Genomic DNA, 21,338 nt, shown 5'->3' on the forward strand with positions numbered 1-21,338 from the left:
GTCGGATTTTAAGAAGTGTCTTACTGAAGCAATTATATAGTGTTGACAATTTAAGGTGCTGTCACCAATGTTGGACTGAATAAAATGCAGAATCTTCAAAATCGTAAATTAGGAAATCACAGATATTTTTAAAACATTGCAAGGCTGCAGAAGAATGCAGAAATAGAAGAAAGCATGGAGGAACAGAACTTAGGGCACTAGTAGGACATAACCTTCAAATCAGTCAAGAACATTCAGATTCTATGGAAAGAACATACAAAAAGTGCTTTTTCATAAGTCAACCAAGAATCAAATATGCTATTTGGAACAATATATTGTAGAATGGAAAATGAAGTCATACTGCTTCGTGGTGGCAGCGTGCAGCAAAATATTGAATAGTTTTTTTTTAAAAAGACGTCTGATCGTTATTCAGATTAACCCAAGAACTCTCTCAGAATGTACATTACTGCTTTCTGATTTCAATTTCTTTGGAGTTGATCAATCATGGACCTCAATTGCTAGATGCCAGCAAATTACTTTTATTAAAAATGACTAATGTAATTAATTTCATATCAGACAGAACTTTTACATGTTTCTATTGTACTTTAAAAGGCAAAAATCAAACAACTAAACTTACACATAACAGATGTGACACTAATGAGCAGACTCTGATGTACGTGTTGATCAACTTCAGGTTCTTCGAGTTCCGAGGGAATTTGCAGGCCTGATTGGGGTGTGCCTTCCATATGATGAAAACAATCCCTCCGTCTTTCCAATTCAGTCGTCTCCTTTTGGGCATTTATCACAATTACTTGCTGACATCTCTCCCTTCTCCATTTAATTAAGGCTACTCTGTCTCGTATTGACTTAGCAACAGTCTTGGCATCACATTCTTGAAAGAAACCAGAATCAATCTGCAACCAAAACATCAACACTGAATAAATGTTATAATATACAAAAGTCATCCATTCTCATTACGCAAGACTGATGGAAAATATTAACCAAACAATTCAAAGTTGCTTAAAAAATTCAGATTTAGTCAATGATGTCAAGCTGTCAAACTGAAAGAGTTTTATACTCAAGTTGTAAAAATAACCAGGTTACACCCATTCAATGCACAGGCACTGGCAATGCAGAGTAAAAAGTATTTTTTTCCATTTAACATTTTGATGCAAAGTAAAATACAAATAATAGAAATGACGAATCCTCAGCTTCCTACAGCTCCCACCTTATCCTATCATTGATTTTAATACCACAAAATAGAATAGTTAGCGTTACATGAAGCATACAATGACATTTTATATTGAAATTTGATTAAATTGAAAGTGCACAAATTACAACCCTGTGATAATTAATTTCCCAAAAAAAAAATTCACCTTAAATTCTTTCAAAATTTCAATGGTAGATGATAATTAATATTTGAGTTATCATGCTTTACCATGTAAAAAGGCAAAGCATCAGTAAAATTAAAATGATGGTCTGAAAAAACACTAATTTAACTCATTATAATCTGGCCTTCATTGAAAAGTTTAAACATCAGAATGCAAGACTTCACATAGAGATTTTTGTTACAACCATTTAATGTAAGATTATTCATATTGCAGGAAAGTAATTGCAGATGCATTGCCCGGAATGTAAAATGTTGAAATAAGTGAAATGTTTAATGCATATTAAAGGTTGTTTTAAGTTTGTCTAAGAGGGGGAAGAAGAATGAATAGATGCAAGTCTGGTGTTTTATTATTTCTACATCCCATGTTTTGTACATTTTGTCTTTTGAAATGTTCTTTTTTAAGGTCAGAGCCAAGTAAAATGCATGCCTCTTTATTTTTGCTTTTGTTAAAAATCTGTGAACTGAAATGAGAAAGATTAAACCAAGGATTTACAAGTATGGCTACAAATTTTGAAAGTAAGGAATTTGATACCTATTATGAACTCTGCTTGTACAGCAGAGGGTTCCAGCATTACGCATATAAACTGGAACCAAGGGGTTATTTACCAGGGAAGCTGAGTGTCATTGATAATTGGTCTCTGTTCCCCAAAGGTACTCTACCTGCCAACAAATGATTGGTTTTAAGTCAGCTAAACAGTTTAGGCTGTGAGCAAGACAGAGAGAATGTGGATAGACTAGAACAGAAACCGACAGATTTGCATCAGCTAAAAATCACTCGGTTCTCTACAGCAAGCCACTTTAAACTGAAGAAAGCCAATTTATTCTTCCTTTAGCAGATTCTGCAAATTGTGACTTAATTCAGATACCTTCCATTAGTGAAGCAGCCATCTTGTGCTTCTTGTAAACCTGTGGAAGCATTTGGAAAAAGGAAGGTCGAGGAGAAACCTTTGGATCAGCAAGAGCCAACCCAAGAGATCTTGTCAACAGAGACTATGGAGCTATTTTCTCAGTTTTCCCTCTGCCTATTTCTTTTGCCCCGTTTATGTTTGTCCATGTGTAAGGAGAAGTTTATGGGTTTTAGAGTTTACTAAACTTAATAAATTTACTAAATTGTTTATTTATAGCTAGAAACTAATGACTTGCAATGAGTAGTGACTTTCATTAAGTACAGAGGCCTAGCCCATGCTTTGTACCAACCTGGTTTGAAAATCAGATAGTTTGGGGATTTTGTGTATTTCTTTTCCAAGCTTCAACTTTTGTGACAACTCTGGGAATAGCGGGGCTTGATATCCAGTGCATTAAACCAATGGGTTGTGACACTGTTGTATGCAGGAGCTGATGGATGCCGTGTGATCCACGGCGACCACATCTGTAGCAAGGGTTGGTTGCTTGAGGAACTCTGGCTCAGAGTTGATGAGCTAGAGAGTCTGAGCACTGGACACTGCTGCACAAAGAGGGGAGAGGTACCTGGGTACAGTGTTTCAGGAGTCAGTCATATCTGTTAGATTAATTACATCAAATTTGGTCCTGGGCCAGCGACAGGAGGATGTGACTGAGAGTGAAACAGGTAAGGGGATCCAAAACTTAACTTTGGAGGAACTAGCATGGAAATAAAGAATGGCAAAGAAGTCACAGGTAAGAGTCAATAGGACCCTCAAAGAGTTGTCTTAATGTAGGATAAATTATAAATCAGGAAATATTGGAGGAATATAAAAGGAGGACATGACAATTGTTATGGGGATTTGAATCTGCACGTTATCTGGACAAATCAGCTGAGCAAGGGTGACTTAGATGACGAACTTCGAGGGTGCATCAGAGATCACTTCATAGAGCTGCATGTCACTTAATCAGGAACAGACTATTTTATACCTTGTCAGGTGTAATGAGGTAGGATTAAGAGGAGACCTTATACATAAGGATCCTCTTGGGGTAGCAAGTACAAGATCATAGATTTTGAAATTCTGTTTGAGAGACAGCAACATTTTTTTCTTTATTCATTTACAGGACGAGGGTAGCTCTGGCTAGGCAGCATTTATTGCTCATCCCTAATTGCCCAAAGGGCAGTTGAGAGTCAACCACGTTGCTGCGGGTCTGCAGCCACATATAGGCCAGACCAGGTAAGGATGGCAGTTTCCTTCTCTAAAGAACATAGTCCCAAACCAGAGTCCTCAACTTAAATAAGGTCAATTACAGAGGTATGAAGGAAGAGTTGGCTCAAACAAGTTGGGAAAATACTCAGGGGAAAACCTGCAGATGAGCACTGACAGATACTTAAGCAGATATTTCATAATGCTCAGCACAAATTATGCCAATCGAAAATGAGGATATGATTAAAATGAACCACCGCCCGTGGTTAACAAAACCAGAATATCAATCAAAAAATAATGTATACAAAGTGGCAAAAACTAGTGGTAGGTGAAGCAATTGGCATTTCTTTTAGAAACAGCAGATGACTATGAAGCTAATAAAGAAAAAGAAAACTGATTATGAAGGTAAATTGGCAAGAAATATAAAAACAGGTTTTGGAGTAGATCCGTAGCTCGGGTTGTGGGTGTTGAGGTTGGTTGGCTCGCCAAGCTGCAGCAACATGGAACTACGCCAAGAGAAAGAAGAATACCTCTTCCAAGTGTTCAAGGATAATGGATATACAAAGAACTGGGTCAGGAGATGCCTACAGGAACAGCATCAGAAAGATTCTACACGCCCTGACACACACATCACACTACCCTACATCAGGAACATGTCAGCACTCACCACAAGACTCCTATGACCGCTAGGCATCAGAGTGGCACATAAGCCCACATCAACCCTACGACAAGTGCTCACCCGAACTAAAGACCCACTCCCCGCCATGGACAGGACCAATGTCATCTACAAGATCCCCTGCAGAGACTGTGAGAAACACTACATCGGACAAACAGGAAGGAAACTAACAACAAGAGTACATGAACACCAACTGGCTACAAAAAGACACCACCAATACTCACTCATCTCAATCCACATGGACAAGGAGAATCACCACTTCGACTGGGACAACACCAAGATCCTGGGACAGGCTAGGCAGGGACAAGCATGAGAATTCCTGGAAGCATGGCACTCCACGAAGCATGCTATTAATAAACACATTGAACTCGACCCCATATACATTCCACTACGGAGGAAACCCAGAAGTGAGGCAATCCATCGCAACGGACCCCAGAGTTTAAAAACCAGGTGGGAAAACACACCGACGCTTCATCAGAGGCTGCACTGAGGATGTTACCAAGCACCGCAATGAAACATCTGCGGAACAACAAACCAGCTCGGCCAGCCAACGAACCTCAAAATATAAAAACAAATCAGCAAGAATTTCTACAAGTATATGAGGAAAAAGTGCCTGAAGTAAACGTCGGACCTTTGGAAGGTGCAACTGGGGAATTAATAACAGGGGACAGGGAAAAGGCGCATAATTTCAATTAATATTTGCAACAGTTTTCACAGTGGAGAACACAAACATTTCAAAGATAACATAAGCAAGGTGCTAATGGGGAAAAAGAGATTTGTAGCTCAAGAGATGAAATATTCGACAAACTAATGGCACTAAAAGCAGACACATTATCAGGAACTGACAGGCCTACAGCCTACATTCAACTGTTGTTAGGGAAGTGGGTGCAGATATTGGAGGCATTGGTCTAAATATTGCAGAACTCACCGGATTCCAGCAAGGTTCCAGCAGAATGGAAAACTGCTGATCTGACAGCCATTTCAAGGAGAGAGGGAGACAGAAAGCAGGAAACTATAGGCCAGTTAGCCTAACATCTGTTGTTTGAAAATGCAAGAGTCCATTATGAAGGAAGAAACAGTAGGACATTTAGAAAAGCATAACTTAATCAAAGAGTCACATGAAATGGAAATTTTTCTTGTTTGACAAATTTGCTCGTTTTCTCTGAGGATATAACAAGCAGAACTGCCAAAGGGAAACCAGTAAATTTTGTGCATTTGGATTTTCAGAAGACATTCGATAAGGTGCCAAATAAAGGGTCATTGCACAAAATAGGAACTCTTAATATTGGGGCTAATATATTTGTGTGTATTGAGGATTGCTTAACATACAGAAGATAAACAGCTGGGATTAAGGCGTCTTTTTCAGGTTGGACAGATGGAACTCGGAGAGTGCTCGAAGGATCAGACCTTATTTCGTATTTTTATCAATGACTCAGAGGAGGGGACAGAGTGTAATATATCCACATTTGCAGACAATACTGAAATAGGCTGGAGGGCATGTTGTGAGGAGAACAGAAGAATTGTGGAAGGGGATAGCTGGAACTTACCAACTCAGCCCTCTATAAAGCAGACTCGCCCCTTCTGCTCTCTCTGCCCCCCTTCACTTTTGATAGTTTGCACTGCCTGTAAATTTCATGTAAATTTCTGATTTGTTAGACAGATGATTTACTGGTGGTAGTTAATGATTAAGAAGAGTCTCAGTGATTTGGTGGTGAGAAAGCCATTCAGTTGTGAGAGACAACACTTACAGATATTAAAACAAATTAAAACAGACCAGTGGGGAAGTGATGTCCTACTGGTATTATTGCTAGACTATTAATCCAGAGAATATTCTCTCCCTAAAGGAGTAGAAGAACAGGAGGAGTATACTTAAGAGGGAAATCAGGGTAGCAAAAAGGGGACATGAGATAGCTTTGGCAAATAGGATTAAGGAGAATCCAAAGGATTTCCACAAATACATTGAGGACAAAAGACTAACTAGGGAGAGAACAGGGCCCCTTAAAGATCAGCAAAGCTACCTAGGAGAGGAATCACAGGAGATGGGTGAGATACTAAACAAGTATTGTGCATCAGTGTTTAATGTTGAGAAGGACATGGAAGTTATATACCTTGGAGAAATATATAGTGATATCTTTACAAGTATCCATATTTCAGAGGTAGTGGTGCTGGACGTCTTAAACGCATAAAGGTGGACATATATCCCTGGAACCTGATCAGGTGTACCCTAGAACTTTCTGGGAAGCTAGGGAAGTGATTGTTGAGCCCCTTGCTCAGATATTTGTATCATCGATAGCCACAGGTGAGGTGTCAAAAGACTGAGGTTGGCTAACGTGGTGCCATTTATTTTTTTTAAAAAGTGGGAAGGAAAAGCCAGGGACCTACAGACTGGTGAGTCTGCCATCAGTGGTGGGAAAGTTGTTGGAAGGGATTTTGAGGGACAGGACTTACATGTATTTGGAAAGGCAAGGACCGATTAAGGAAAGTCAACATGGCTTTGAGAGTGGGAAACTGCATCTCACTAACTTGATTGAATTTTCTGAAAAAGTGACAAAGAAGACTGATGAAGGCAGAGGGGTGGACTTTGTCTAAATGGAACTCAGTAAAGCGTTCGACAATGTTCCGCATGGTAGATTGGTGAATAAGGTTAGATCACATGGAATATAGGTACAACTAGCCATTTGGATAGAAAATTGGCTCGAAGGTAGGAGACAGTAGGTCATGGAGGAGGATTGTTTTTCAGACTGGAGGCCTGTGACCAGTGGTGTGCTGCAAGGATCGACGCTGGATCCATTGCTTTTCGTCATTTTACATGAATGATTTGGATGTGAATATAGGAGATATGGTCAGTAAGTTTGTAAGTGACACCAAAATTGGCAGTGTAGTGGACAGCAAAGGCAGCTAACTCAGAGTACAACGGGACCTTGATCAGATGGGCCGATGGGCCAAGGAGTGGCAGGTGGAGTTTAATCTAGATAAATGTGCAGTGCTACATTTTGGTAGGGAAAATCAGGGCAGGACTTATACACTTAATGGTAAGGTCCTAGGGAGTGTTGCCAAACAAACAGACCTTAGATTGCAGGTTCATAGTTCCTTGAAAGTGAAGTCACAGGTAGACAGGGTAGTAAAGTACGCTTGCCTTTATTGGTCAGTGCATAGAGTTTAGGAGTTGGGAGGTCATCTTGCGGCTGTACAGGACACTGGTTAGGCCACTACTGGAATACTGCATTCACTTCTGGTCTCCCTGCTATAGGAAGGATGTTATGAAACTTGAAAGAGTTCAGAAAAGATTTACAAGGATGTTGCCAGGATTGGAGGGTTTGAGCTATTGGGATTAATTTGATCGATCTACTCCTGACATACGCCTCCTCCTTTTTCTTGACCTGAGCCTCAATATCTCTCCGCATCCCATGTTTTCCTGCTTCTGCCAGCATCACCCTTCACATTAACAGGAACATGCTGGCCCTGAGCTCTCATGATCTCGGTTTGGAAAGCTTCCCACTTCCCAGACGTCATTTTATATGCAAACAGCCACCGCTAATCTACTTTTGAAAGTTCCTGTCTAACCTCATCATAATTTGCCTTGTGCCAATTTAGAGCATTAATTTATGGATTAGACCTATCCTTTTCCTTAACTATTTTAAAACTAATAGAATTATGGTCACTGGTCCCAAAGTGTTCCTCCACTAAAACCTCAGTCACTTGCCCTGCCTCATCTCCCAAGAGGAGGTTGAGTTTTTGCCTCTTCTCTAGTAGGGTCATCTACATATTGTTTGAGAAAGATTTCCTGAAGACACAAATTCCTCCCCATCCAAGCCCTTAACACTATGGCAGTCCAAGTTTGTGTCTTGGAAGTTAAAATCCTCTACTATTACAACCCTATTAATCTGACAGCTATTTGCAATTTCCCTACATATTTGCTCCTCAATTTCCCACTGACTATTGGGCCCATAGTTTAATCCCATCAAGGTGATCACGCCTTCTTATTTATAAGTTCTATCCATAGGGCTTCACTGGATGATCCCTCAGGAACACCCTAAGTACTGCTGTGATGTTTTCCCTAATCAAAAACGCCACTCCTCTTCCATTCTTGCCTCTCCTTCTATCCTTCGTATAGCATCTGCACCCCAGAATATTGAGCAGCCAGTCCTGTCCCTCCTTCAGCCATGTTTCTGTAATAGTTATGATATTCCAGTCCCATGTTCCCATCAATGCCCCAAGGTCAGCTGCTTTCCCTGTCAGGCCTCTTGTATTGAAACAAATGCAGTTTAATTCATCAGTCTTCCCTGCCTTTCTATTTATCTGCTCTTTGACTTTGGTACCAGCCTCAACTTCTCTTCTATCTCACTACTGTTCAGAGTCCCACCTCCCTGCCAGACTAGTTTAAACCCTCCCTGTAGCTCCAGCAAATCTTTCTGCCTGCATTTTGGTCCCCCTCCAATTCAGGTACAGGTCACTTTTGCCCTGAAAGAGATCCCAATGGTCCAAAAATCTGAATTCCTGTCCCCTACACTAGCTCCTCAGCCACACATTCGTCTCATCTGCCCTATCTTCCTATTCCTACTCTGACCAGCACGAGGTACCCGGAATAATCTAGAGATTATTACCCTTGATGTCCTGCTTTTTAACTTCCTGCCTAACTCCTTATATTCACACTGCAGGGCCTCATTCCCTTTTCTACCTATGTCGTTGGTGACAAGGAGTATTTTTCTTCCTCTTAGACCGCTCATATTTGTTGGAATCTCTTCCTCAAAAGCTGGTGGAAACAAAGTTTTTGAACATCTTTAAGATAGAGAAGGAAAATGGAAGAAACCAATTCACTTAACGAATCCACAGACCATGAAAATACCTTGTACATTAGGGGCAAAGTTTTTAAACCAAGTGACTTGTTGGCCAGGATCTGTTGGCAGTTTAGCTCAATTGATATGTTTGTTTTTGCCACAAAGGTTATGGGTTAATTCCCCATTTCTTAGCCAATATTCCTGCCTTAATTGCTACTAAAAACAAATCAGTAATTCACGTGTTTTCAAATTTTAAACCTACTGTACTGCCTACATTGGCATAGCATTATAAAATACAATGGGGTGTTCCATCAATATGATCAGACGCTGTATAAATTCAAGTTTTTTTTTCATGTCTAAGCTTTACATTGCTTTCATAATAGTGTATGAACTTTACCATTTCTTGTGCAACATCATCAGGGTTTTCTTTATTCAAGTCAAAACTGAACTCAATAGCTCCATTATCCTTGGGCTTGCCCTTCAGCTTCTTAGGGTCTTCAACCCAAAGTCTCATAGCAATTGAATTTTTTTTCCCATCATCCTCTTCAGCAAGCTCAACCCTCAGACCAGTCTCCTCCGCAAAGAATGCATGATTTAGTAGATCCTTTATAGAATATCTGGAAAACCAATCAACAGTTATTTATTCCACTTTGGGTAGTATGCAATCTAGACACAAACTGAGTATACAATTAGGTTCATTATTCTGGAGTTTCCACTCAAATACATTTGCACATTGCCAAATACTAGAGCCAACAAGAACCAGTACGAGCAAGCAATATTTTAGAATTAAGTACTTTAACCAGAGTACCATAACAGTTTGATTAACAAATTTGAAAATCAGTTTATGAGTTGACAAAAAAGTGTCAGTCAACACCTGTGATTAACCCAATTTAAAGTTACAGAAAATGACTTTTAAAAGCCATTTGGGGGTTGTACTGGGATCCAGCTGTCAGTTTTTGGTAAATTTAAGAGTTACATGCAAAAGCATTTAAAACATGACTATTGATGGCCATACATTTAAAAAAAGTTTAACTTCTTGTTTAGAACCTCTTTAAAGCCGACAAACAAATACAATAGTGAACACTGACTAGCGATGGGATTCATTGCGAGGCTGTCGCCAATTTTGTGGATGAGGCCTACTTGAGTGCAATGTTTTTAAATCAACACACAGGATCATATGACTGTGCTGGATGTAATTTGACCTTGAAATTTTACAATCGCTTGCACAACTTACACTGACTGCAGATAGGTTATGTTGAAGAAACTAGCAGAATTAGCAATTGCTATTAGCTTTGCAGCTATATTTCAGGTTTCGGATGCACGAAACAATCATATTAAACCTTGACATTCATCAAGGTTAATTTATTTTTTAAAAAAATTCAGTCTTTATAGAAATTACAAAAGTGGTTAAAATGTCTCAAGTAAAACAATTCAGTCTATTGGGAAATGTTTAATGCTTGACATGGTGAATTACGGTCAACACCAATAAATAAATTTAAGTAATTGCATTCATAACTCAGTTTTTAGTAAGTCAATTTAAGGAGTGTCTACTCGTGTTGATTTTGTGGGCAGCGGAAGGAGGCACGTATGCAACTGAAGCATTCTACAGAAATGCATCTGGCAACAGTTGGCGGCAGGAGCAGGAGCAGGAGGGTGACATGAATGAAAAAGGAAACAAAAGAGAAGGCAAAGAGAGCCAAGCAAGAAAGTTACCCTGGCTGAAGAGATTCCCACACCACCCCACCACCCCCCCCCCCCCACCCAAACTCAAGGGATAGGTAAGGATATAAGAAAGGGAATGGAGTGTCACTTAAGAAATGGAATGGGATTATCATGAAATGGATAATGAAAGGATGGAATCCAAAGATGAGTAGGCTAGGTGGATTGGCTGTGGTAAAGTGCAGGGTTACAGGGATGTGTGTGCAAGAGGGGGGTGGGCGTCATGCTCTTCAGGGGTTCGGTGCTGACTCAATGGGCTGAACGGCCTCTCTCTGCACTGTAGGGATTCTATAAATGACATGGGGTATGGAAGGCATGGAGAGGGGGTGGATGGCATGTCAGAAGTTGCATTTCCATCCAAACATCCAAAGTTTTCAAACAAAAGAAGTATGTACACACTATCATTCACACTGAATTAACTACATTATCCACTATGCACACAGTTGTTCTCATGCTTGAGCAAAACTTTTGTTATTCTAGTTAGTCCCTCTTTTGTTAGTTTCTTTATATGCATGCAAATTGTCAGCTTTTCCACCAATGTCCATTTAGAATAACGTGTGATCTAATTCTGTTTCAAAATGTTCTTGCCCAGCTGTTGAATTATGCTGTTGCCTTGAACACCTCTTTCCTATAGTTTCTGTCTCACTGTTTGCTCAGTTGTCAGCATCATCTGAAGAATATTACAAATTTCCTCTGACATGCTTAGGGTTAGTGGTCTGCACGGTGGCATAGTGGTTAGCACTGCTGCCTCACAGCGCCAGGGACCCGGGTTCAATTCCACTCTAGGGCGACTGTCTGTGTGGAGTTTGCACATTCTCCCAGTGTCTGCGTGGGTTTCCTCCAGGTGCTCCAGTTTCCTCCCACAGTCCAAAGATGTGCAGGCTAGATGGATTGGCCGTGCTAAATTGCCCGTAGCGTTCAAGGGATGCCTAGATTAGGCGGGTTATAGGGGGATGGGTCTGGATGGGTGCTCTGAGGGTCGTGTGGACTTGTTGGGCCAAAGGACTTGTTTCCACACCGTAGGGACTCTATGATCTATGAGATTCCAACTTGTATCTGCTGAGTTCAGTGGCTTTAGATTCTCTAGTGCTCATGCTTGATTTTTCAGTCTGACACTTCAGCAGAAAGTGCATCTGTAGACTTTGGTCTTCTTCCTAGCTAAACAACTGTGTGCAAAGTTTCTTGCAATTATAAACCAAAACAAAGCATGTTCACAGTGTATGTGATCATCTCCACAATATCTGCAACTTGACCTTCAGCCTTCATCTTTCCGATAACTTCTATACTCGTTTCTTTTCTCCACATTGTTGCGCTTGAAAGGACTAGATTACTTTTCAACAGATCAGTCTGAGCTATTTATCAGTGCACAGGCCTGAGTTCCTTCTCCACATGGCAGACAAGCTTGCCTGTTCTTCTTTCAATGCGCTGTAGCTGTTGAGATTTATAAGCTGAGACACTCTGGAACTTGTTTTTAACATTAGATAGTCATTCTCTTAGCAGACATGCTGTTGCAGTATGATCTCTTTTACCCAACATAATTTATCTTTGATGCAATTGCTGTTCAAATGCCCGAATTCACAGGGTTCAAAAAGCTGTGTTAGTGCAATCACATATCTATAGGATCCTTTCACTGGGAGCTCTGTTGTTAAATACAAATTCAAATTTTACGTTCAATGCAACAGTGTACACACTGAATACATAACAGAATTGTTTGTGTCGCAAAATGGCAGGGATAAATACAACTTATTACTCAAAAGCTCATCTAACATTTAAGATTCGAATAACTTGAATGAAATAGTTTTAGAAAAGTTGCCAGGTGAATTAAAAGTGTTTATTCCTCAAGTAATATTGAGACCAGAAATAAATCTACCTTTTACAATTAGTTTTTCATATTCTAAGACTATAAACAAGCCACAAGGCCAAATCTTGATAAAATTTGTATTTTTGGTCCTATCCAAGAATTTCCGCTGCATTTTCCCCAAAATGAGGGGTTTTGATTCTCAAAGTCTTTCGTGAAAAAATTACCAGAAATCCTATATTTAAAGTATAGTTGCAATAAAGATGCTGATTTGAATGCAAATGTTTTGAAGGGCTCTGTCAACGAAAGATTAATGCTGAAAATAATGCTGCATTGTACCACTCCATGTTGAACACAATATATGGTTCTTTGATAATAAATATTAAAAGGCAAGTTGTAAACTAAGTCAAGGACTCACTGATAACTTGAAGAACATTTGCTCCAAATGTCTCAGTAATTAATACAAAGGAATCAGTAATCAGGTCTGACAAACAATACATACTTGTTCACGATTTTGTTACAAACCTTTCTTCTTTATTTTGGCAAATGCATTCTCCAATGATCTCTTTTATTTCTGGATCTGTGACCTTGCCAAAACTTGCTGGTTTTACACCCTGAAAATTTAGAACACAAAGTTGCACAAATTTGCTGGTTTTTTTTTAAGCTATGAGAATTGTTATCAAAAGTATTGAAAACCAATTTAAAAATCAATGCAAGCTTCAAAAAGGTAGAAGTATAATACAATGTGGATTCTCCGTAATCCCAGCCTGAAACTGCAGTATGTTAACATTATTAGTGTACAATTAACAATTCACAAAAATTATTGATTCAAAGAATTACTCCATCACAGTAACACTTCCCACTTTTAGATACATGTAGGTAAGATGAATCTGAAGTTGAAAATTTCATGTTTGGAAAGGCAAATATCATAAAAATTTACAGCAAATTCATAATTACAGAAAAAGCTGGCATTATATCTCTAACACGCTATATTGAAGCCTTAAAGATTGTCACAGTCGCAAAAGGCTTCAATTGATCATCTCTGTGGTCAATTTTCCGGCAGAAATTCTAAAGCAAAACATGTCACATATATTAGATGAAAAGATGCTTTATCCATGATAGTGAAACTTTCTCATCACACACCTATGGGGCATTAATAACAAATTTTTCTCTCAGAGGCTGTATTTCAACTTCTCCGGACCATTTTCTGGAAAGTATGATATTTCCTTCACCCCATCTCACAAACTTAACATCATATTCTTATCAAGGGAGGGATAGATTCTTACACACTGAATATACGACAATCTAGGAACAACCAAGGTACAGTACCAATGTCTAGATGAGTTTCTTCCATCAATGTATCCTTGAGATCCTGTTAAACTACAGCATAGTCGCTAAACCATCCTGTAAATGTCATGAGGATATTTCTAATAGATTGATGGATCAACGTAAAACAGATGATGTTTCCACTGGTAGGAGAGGCTAGGACTCGAGAGCAGAAAGTGAAGGTTGACCTTTTAGAAATGAAATAAAGATGAATTTCTTCAGCTAGAGAGAGGCTAATCTGTTGAACTCATTGCTGCAGAGCCCAATCATTGAGTGTATTTAAGACAGATAAGTTTTAGAGCTTTAATATTAAAAATTGCTCATCTTCCTCTCACAACCTCTAAAGTTTTGCAAAAGTTTATTTTCTTCAGTATTTTATTTCATGCCTTTTCACCACATCCACAGTTGATACTTTGGCAGCTCCCATCAGATTGTTTGAGTTCAATAATTGCAATGGCATTCTACTCAGCACCTGTCTGTATTATGTATACAAACAAGTCCTTGATGTGGATATGAATTTTAATTTGCTTTTATTTAAAACTTATGAAAAGTTACTTTGCATCTTGAACCAAGTCTTCAGCAGCAAGGTCAGAAATCACAACACCAGGTCATAGTCAAACAGGTTTATTTGAAAACACAAGCTTTCAGTGCTTCGCTCCTTTTTCAGCAGCAAAATGAATTTAATTTCAAGACAGAAGGCATCATTAGATATAGGAGCCGAATTAGGCCATTCAGCCCATCATATCTACTCCGCCATTCAATCATGGCTGATGTTTTACAACCCATTCTCCTGTCTTCTCCCCATAACCCTTGATCCTGTTTACTGATCAAGAACTTATCTGTCTTAAATACACTCAATGATTGGGCCTCTACAGCCCTCTGCAGCAATGAGTTTGACAGATTAGCCTCCCTCTAGCTGAAGAAATTCATCCTTATTTCAGTTCTAAAGGGTCAGCCCTTGACTTTGTGCTTGAATCCTAGCCTCTCCTACCAATGGAAATATCATCTCCACATCCATTCAATCCAGGTCTCTCAGTATTTCGCAAGTTTCAATGAGATCCCCTTCATCCTTCTAATCTCCATTGAGTACAGACCCAGATTGTTTAACATCTCCTCATATTCCTGGGATCATTCTTGCAAACTTCCTCTGGACCTTCTCCAAGGCCAGCCAGGCTAGCCATGGCTATCGTGGACTTACAGTAAGAATTACCATCCAGACTGAAGAAATAATTCAACTGAAGCCATTTTGGGTTGTCATCCTACAACCAAGATTTTAATTGCAGTCATGCAGTATCTGATTTTGAAATCTGCCACTAAAATCAGCATGAGTTTATTCGTACTATTTCTTGCTCATATATTTATCAAATGGTCTTCATATTAGTGACAAAATATTTTAAAAATTTGAAATGACAGTCATCACTGTGTCAATCAGCCTTTCTCATGTCTTTGGTAATAGCCAACTGCGCATCCTTGAGCAGAAACTGCGGCCTAAGATGTTTTGCTGCTTTCTGAAACCCATTTTAGTAGAATAAAAACAGAAAAGAAGAACACAAACCTAATTTAAAGAATGCAGTGATCCACAGTAAGATTAGTTTCATTTTTTAAATCCAATGAAAACATAATTTCTTCACATCCATTCTATCCAGGCTTCTCAGTATTCTGTAAGTTTCAATCTGATCTCCCTCATCCATCCAAACGACTTCAGATATAGACCCAAATCCTCATATAACAAGCCCTTTATTCCAGCAATCATTCTCATAAACCTCCTCCAAGGCCAGCACGTCGTTCCTTCACTACGGTGCCCAAAACTGCTCACAATATTCCAAATGCAGTCTGACCACAGGCTTATGTGAAATCAGCAGTACATCCTCGCTGTCGTATTCTTGCCCTCTTGAAATGAATACTAACATTGCAATTGCCTTCCTAACTGTCAAGTTAACATGCAAATTAACATTAAGAGAATTCTGAACTAGGACTTCCAAGTCTACACCTCTATTCTTCCGAACAAATTGGAAACCTCTCACTCTCCCACATTGAGCAAAGAAGTGACAGGTAGAATACACAGTCTCCCTTAGCCTGTCCAAGTCCTTATGCAACTTCCCCACTTCCTCAACACTATGTGCCCCTCACTTGCCTGGAATGCGTTGCCAACGGAGGTGGTAGAGGCGGGCACGATCGTGTCAGTTAAGATGTATCCAGACAGATACGTGAATGGGCAGGGAGCAGAGGGATACAGATCCTTGGAAAATAGGCGACAGATTTAAATAGAGGATCTGGATCGGCGCAGGCTTGGAGGACCTGTTCCTGAGCTGTAATTTTCTTCGTTCTAGCTGTGCCATCTGTGAATCTAGCAACAATGCCCTCAGTTTCTTCATCCAGATTATTAATGGTTGTGGTCCCAACACAGACACCTGTGGAACTCCACTAGTCACCAGTTGCCATCTCAAAAAAGATCCCTTTATCCACACTTTCTGCCTTCTGCCAGTCAGCCAATCGTCTATCCATGCCAGTCCCTAACACCAAAGACTCTTATCTTATTTAGCAGCCTCCTGTGCAGCACTTTGCCAAAGTCCTTCTGGAAATCCAAACAGATCACATTCACTGGCTCTCCTTTGTCTAACTAGCTCATTATTTCCTCAAAAGAATTCTAATAAATTTATCAGGCATGACTTCTCCTTGATGAAGCCATGCTGACCCAGCCCTATTTTATTACACACTTTCAAGGACTCTGCAATCCCCTCATTATTAAGGGACTCTAAAATCTGACCAACAACCAAGGTCAGGCTAACTCTGTCTTCTCCTCATTCCCTTCATTATCCATTTTCCAGTCCTCCATGACCCTTCCTGATTCCAGTTAGGATGTTCCCCTTCTGAAAAATTTTTATGCTCAAATGCGTTACAGATTGACACAGTTTAGGTCTCCCAAATGAAGAAATGTAATTGTCACAGGGGGATTGCAACGATGCCAGACTGATTCCTGGAGTGGCAAGTTTGTCACAGGAGAAAAGAATTGGGTGACAAGGCCTGTATTCACTGGAGTTTAGAAGAATGAAAAGTGATCGCATTGAAATGTATGAAATTCTGATGTACTTGGATAGATTGCATTTGGGAATGAATTCCTCTGGCAAGTAGGTTCAGGGAGCAGAGCAAGACACATAGTAGGCCATTTCAGACGGACATAAGGAGACATTTCTACAGAGTGGAGAACCTGAAGAATTCTGTACCACAAAGCTGTGGAGGCCAAGATACTGCAAATGTTTAGAAATGAAATGGGTAAACCTCTAGAGGCTAGGAGATGTGAAGGTATACAGGGGGACCTTGGGACTACAGCATTGAAATAAATAATCAGCCATGATCATGCTGAATGTCAGAGTGGGCTGAATAGCCTACTCCAGCTCACTTTTTTCCTATATTTCAATTGATACCTCAAGTTCGAAATTCTGCCTGTTAACTACAAATACGAATTAAGTATATATTATCTACAAGATGCACTGCAGAAATTCAAAGATTCTCAGACAGCACTTTCCAAACCTATGACCACTTCCATCTAGAAGGACAAAGGCAGCAAGTGTATGGGAATAACCACCTTCAAGTTCCTCTCCAAGCCACTCACCATCCTGACTTGGAAATATATCGTCATTCCTTCACTGTTGCTGGATCAAAATCCTGGAACTCTCCCCCTAATGGCATTGTGGGTCAACCCACAGCGGGTGGACTAGAGGTTCAAGGAGGCAGCTCACCACCATCTTTTCAAGGGCAACTAGGCATGGGCAATAAATGCTGGCCATCCAATGACACCCACATCCCACAAATGAATATTAAAAAGAAGTCCAGCTCTTTAGTTCACCAAGAATTGCAGAAGATCCCATTTGCAATGAGTAGATATTGTCCACAGCCAAAAAACAAAATCAAAACTTAGGATCAAGTTATCAGCTTCAACTCGTCAGGAAGGGAAGTTGGCTCAGCAGATCCTTCATGTAGGTCAAATCAGAATTTTGGATTAGAAGGAGCTCAGATCTACATCTAGACAGATCATACATTGAATTAAAGAATTTATTTCCTAATTCCCAATGTTTAAAATAAAAAGCAACAGCAAAGAATGGATTGTCAAACTGCTTGTTTTGCTTGGTTTTTGTTCACGTTTCTTGTCAGTTAATGTAGAAAATGTACAGCATGGAATACAATTAGTACGGCCTAGAAATAATTTCAAGCAGCTGCTGCACTCTCTGATGCAATTATTTACAGAACGAGTGATCACCAACTTTTCAGGATGAATGTTCCAGATCCTAAGTCAGAAAAAATGCTTACCCCTCCTTTACCTTATCTGCAAAAGATTATAAATCTATGACCAATTGTCATTGGTTCACTTGCAAAGGGGAACAGCTTTTCTCTACTGGCCACACAATTGGAAGGATGTGGAGGCTTTGGGGAGGGCACAAAGGAGGTTCACCAGGATAGATTGGAGTGTATTAGTTTTGAGGAGAGGTTGGACAAACCTGGATTGTTTTTGCTAAAGCATTTGAGCCTGTAGGACGACCTGATAGAAGAGCATAAAGTTATGATATGTACGGACAGGGTGTTTAGAGTCTTTTTCCCAGGTAGAAAATGTCAAAAACTCGGGAGCATTGATTTAAGCGGAGAGGATAAAAGTCTGGGAGAAAAGTTTTTTTTTTAAAAACACAGGGTGGTAACTGCTTGGAAAGTGCTACCAAGAGGTGGTAGAAGCAGATATGATAGCGATGTTTAAGAGGCATTTAGACAGACACATGAATAGACAGGGTATGGGCCACATGCAGGCAGAATTACTTTAGAATGGCATCATGATTGGTATAGACATGATGGACTAAAGGGCCTGTTCGTGTGCTATACTGTTCTATGTTCTAACACTGCTCGTTTTAAACTCTGATACTTTAAAATTCTTCCCATTCCAAAAGAAAACCATTACAGCTTTTGAAGCTTTTTCTCATAATCAAAGCCCTCCATCCCTGGTAACATCCTGGTAAACCAACTCTACAACACACAGTCTTCACATCTTCTTGGAGAAGTCCAAGAACTGTTCTCAAGAGTGATTATTTAACATAATTCATTTGCTTTTATAATTGAAACCTCTACTAATAAACTCAAGCTCCCATGTATTATTGACCTACAATGCCAATTCATCCTGCCCCTTCAAATATTTGAACATATGGACACCTAGGTCTATGATCATCTTTCCAAATTATGACATTTGTAGTATATTGCCTTCCCATATTAGCCCTCCCAATCTATTTTTGTTTCGTTCCGCACAGTCCTCTGAGGCCCACGCACAGAAACAACCTCTGAAACAGTAAGTCAATGCTGGTAAAGCAATGGCGCGCTGATAGGCATATGCAAACTATCAAAGCAGCTGCGTGGTTGTGCAGCTCACAGGGAAAGCTAATCTGCACTGAATCCAATCCATCATGTTTCTATGCACCTCACCACACTGAAGTCTAGAGTTATCCTTATCACTGCCTACTATTTTGTCAAGTTTTAATGTTCCCCACAAACTTTATAATACTGCACCTTATATTCAAGTCTAGGTCATTTGGAAAAGATAAAGTAGTAATGGACTCAAAACTCTGTGGAACACCATTGCAAGTCAACACAGTCTGAAAAAATTCTATCCACTGCCACATCCAATCACTGGTCCATTTCCATGCTGTCATTTTCCCCTTAATTTCAGTGGGCTTGGGACCTTGTTTACACTCTTGTAGTACTTTTCAAATGGCTTACTAAAGCCCAATGATACAAAATCTACCTCACTACCTTCATCAATCTCATATCTGACTAACAATTAAGTTCTTTGAGATAAGGCATAATTTACCTTCAACTTACTACTAGCTCTCTTTGATTAAATGATTGAGTGAGAAATGGTCTAATCAGAGTAGTCACTTGAAAGTCCAAATTAAAGTCTATCTTGATTCATACATTAACTTACTGTACAGGAGTCAGTCATTCAGTAAATGCCAGTTCCCTGGGCAGCAATCTTGTCCCCGACAGTTTTCAATAGCTTCCCAATCAACAATGTTAGGCTCACTTGCCTACAGTTACCTAGTTTATTTCTCTAGCTTTACTGAACAGAGGCATAATAGCAACCTTCAAGTCTTTTTGCACGACTGCAACTGATGGAGACAGAAAGCATCTAACTACCCACCATAAGCCCATCTTCATTGGGATTCCTGTAGCTCCACTCAATACAAGATTGGACTTGTCAGAAATTTCAAATAGGGCCTGAGCCTTTTGTGACCATGCAACCTCGACGTTGAAATAGGGCACATGAAAACAAACAGGCAAGTTAATGGCTACTCTAATCCAATTATTTTTCACTGTATATCACAGTCATGAAATGTACAAGGAAGTCACTCAGTCCTGCAAAGTGCCCAGTAAAAAGGTGAAGTATCTCAAAGTCTGAGCAACAGATGAAGTTAGGTAATTTCATACTGCTACTAGCATCAGTTATCTCAGTTGGCTCAAGGTTGGTTTGTGATATAGTGTGAGAAGCCAACAACATGGGCTCAATTCCTGCATCGGTTGAGGTTACCATGAAGGACTCTCCTTCACAACTTCTCCCCTCGCTGGAGGTGCGTAACCCTCAGGTTAAACCCATCAACAAAAACAAATGGTGTCCCAGCAAATAGATCTGCACCTTGTATTGTCCCAAAACAGCACTGGTATACTTTGCACAAAGACGAAATTTCCATTCAGAAGGACAAAAGTTAAGAGACAACACAGATAAAAATGGGACACTAGGACTATAACTTAACTGAGCAGATTTACAGAGATAACAAGGTGTACAGCTGGATGAACACAGCAGGCCGAGCAGCATCAGAGGAGCAGGAAGGCTGATGTTTCGGGCCTAGACCCTTCTTCAGGACAGATGTCAGAGGTAGGTTCTTTACTCGGAGAGGAGTAAGGGTGTGGAATGCCCTGCCTGCAAAAATAGTAGACTCGCCCACTTTAAGGGCATTTAAATGGTCATTGGATAAACATATGGATGATAATGGAATAGTTTAGGTTAGATGGGCTTCAGATTGGTTTCACAGGTCGGCGCAACATCGAGGGCCGAAGGGCCTGTACTGCCCTGTAATGTTCTATGTTCTATGTTCTATGTTCTATGTTCTATGTTCTATGCTCGGCCTGTTGTGTTCATCCAGCTATACACCTTGTTATCTCAGATTCTCCAGCATCTGCAGTTCCTACTATCTCTGAACAGATTTACATTTATTTACATCTAATAAGTCAAAAGACAGTAAGTTTTTTTGCTGCTTATTGAACCAACCAACAAAATAACACACCAATTTGGTGTAGCAACTAGACATGGTATGAAGAACCATATGTTCAGGACAGGTGCGAGAAGTACAATGCTGAACTAACAGTGTCACAAGTTTAGATTAAATACAGCAATGCTTTAAAACTATGAAACCTGATCGAGATAGATTGAGGCAAAACAAAGAATGCCTTTCTTCTAGGCCCATTAAAGTAACTATTCAAGATGAGCAGGAAGTTTTTTTTAGCTTGAAACATAGTAATAGTAAATCATTCTTAAAAATCTACAAGGAAACTA

The 21,338-nt window shown here is 39.8% G+C and overlaps 1 protein-coding gene across 2 annotated transcripts in view; it reads right to left on the reverse strand.

The window, feature by feature from the left end:
- Positions 1-21,338, reverse strand: part of LOC109922642 (serine/threonine-protein kinase WNK2-like) — a 95,336-nt gene that overhangs the window by 9,098 nt on the left and 64,900 nt on the right. For both annotated transcript variants that reach the window (XM_048606515.1, XM_048606516.1), the window contains exons 6-8: positions 12,953-13,041; positions 9,308-9,527; positions 617-893 (exon numbers count right to left, since the gene is read on the reverse strand). In XM_048606515.1, the coding sequence (XP_048462472.1) occupies positions 617-893; positions 9,308-9,527; positions 12,953-13,041 (586 nt within the window). The remainder of the gene's footprint in view (positions 1-616; positions 894-9,307; positions 9,528-12,952; positions 13,042-21,338) is intronic.

This window comes from Rhincodon typus, chromosome 16 (assembly GCF_021869965.1).
Source record: "Rhincodon typus isolate 14 chromosome 16, sRhiTyp1.1, whole genome shotgun sequence".
In the NCBI taxonomy this organism is placed as follows: domain Eukaryota; kingdom Metazoa; phylum Chordata; class Chondrichthyes; order Orectolobiformes; family Rhincodontidae; genus Rhincodon; species Rhincodon typus.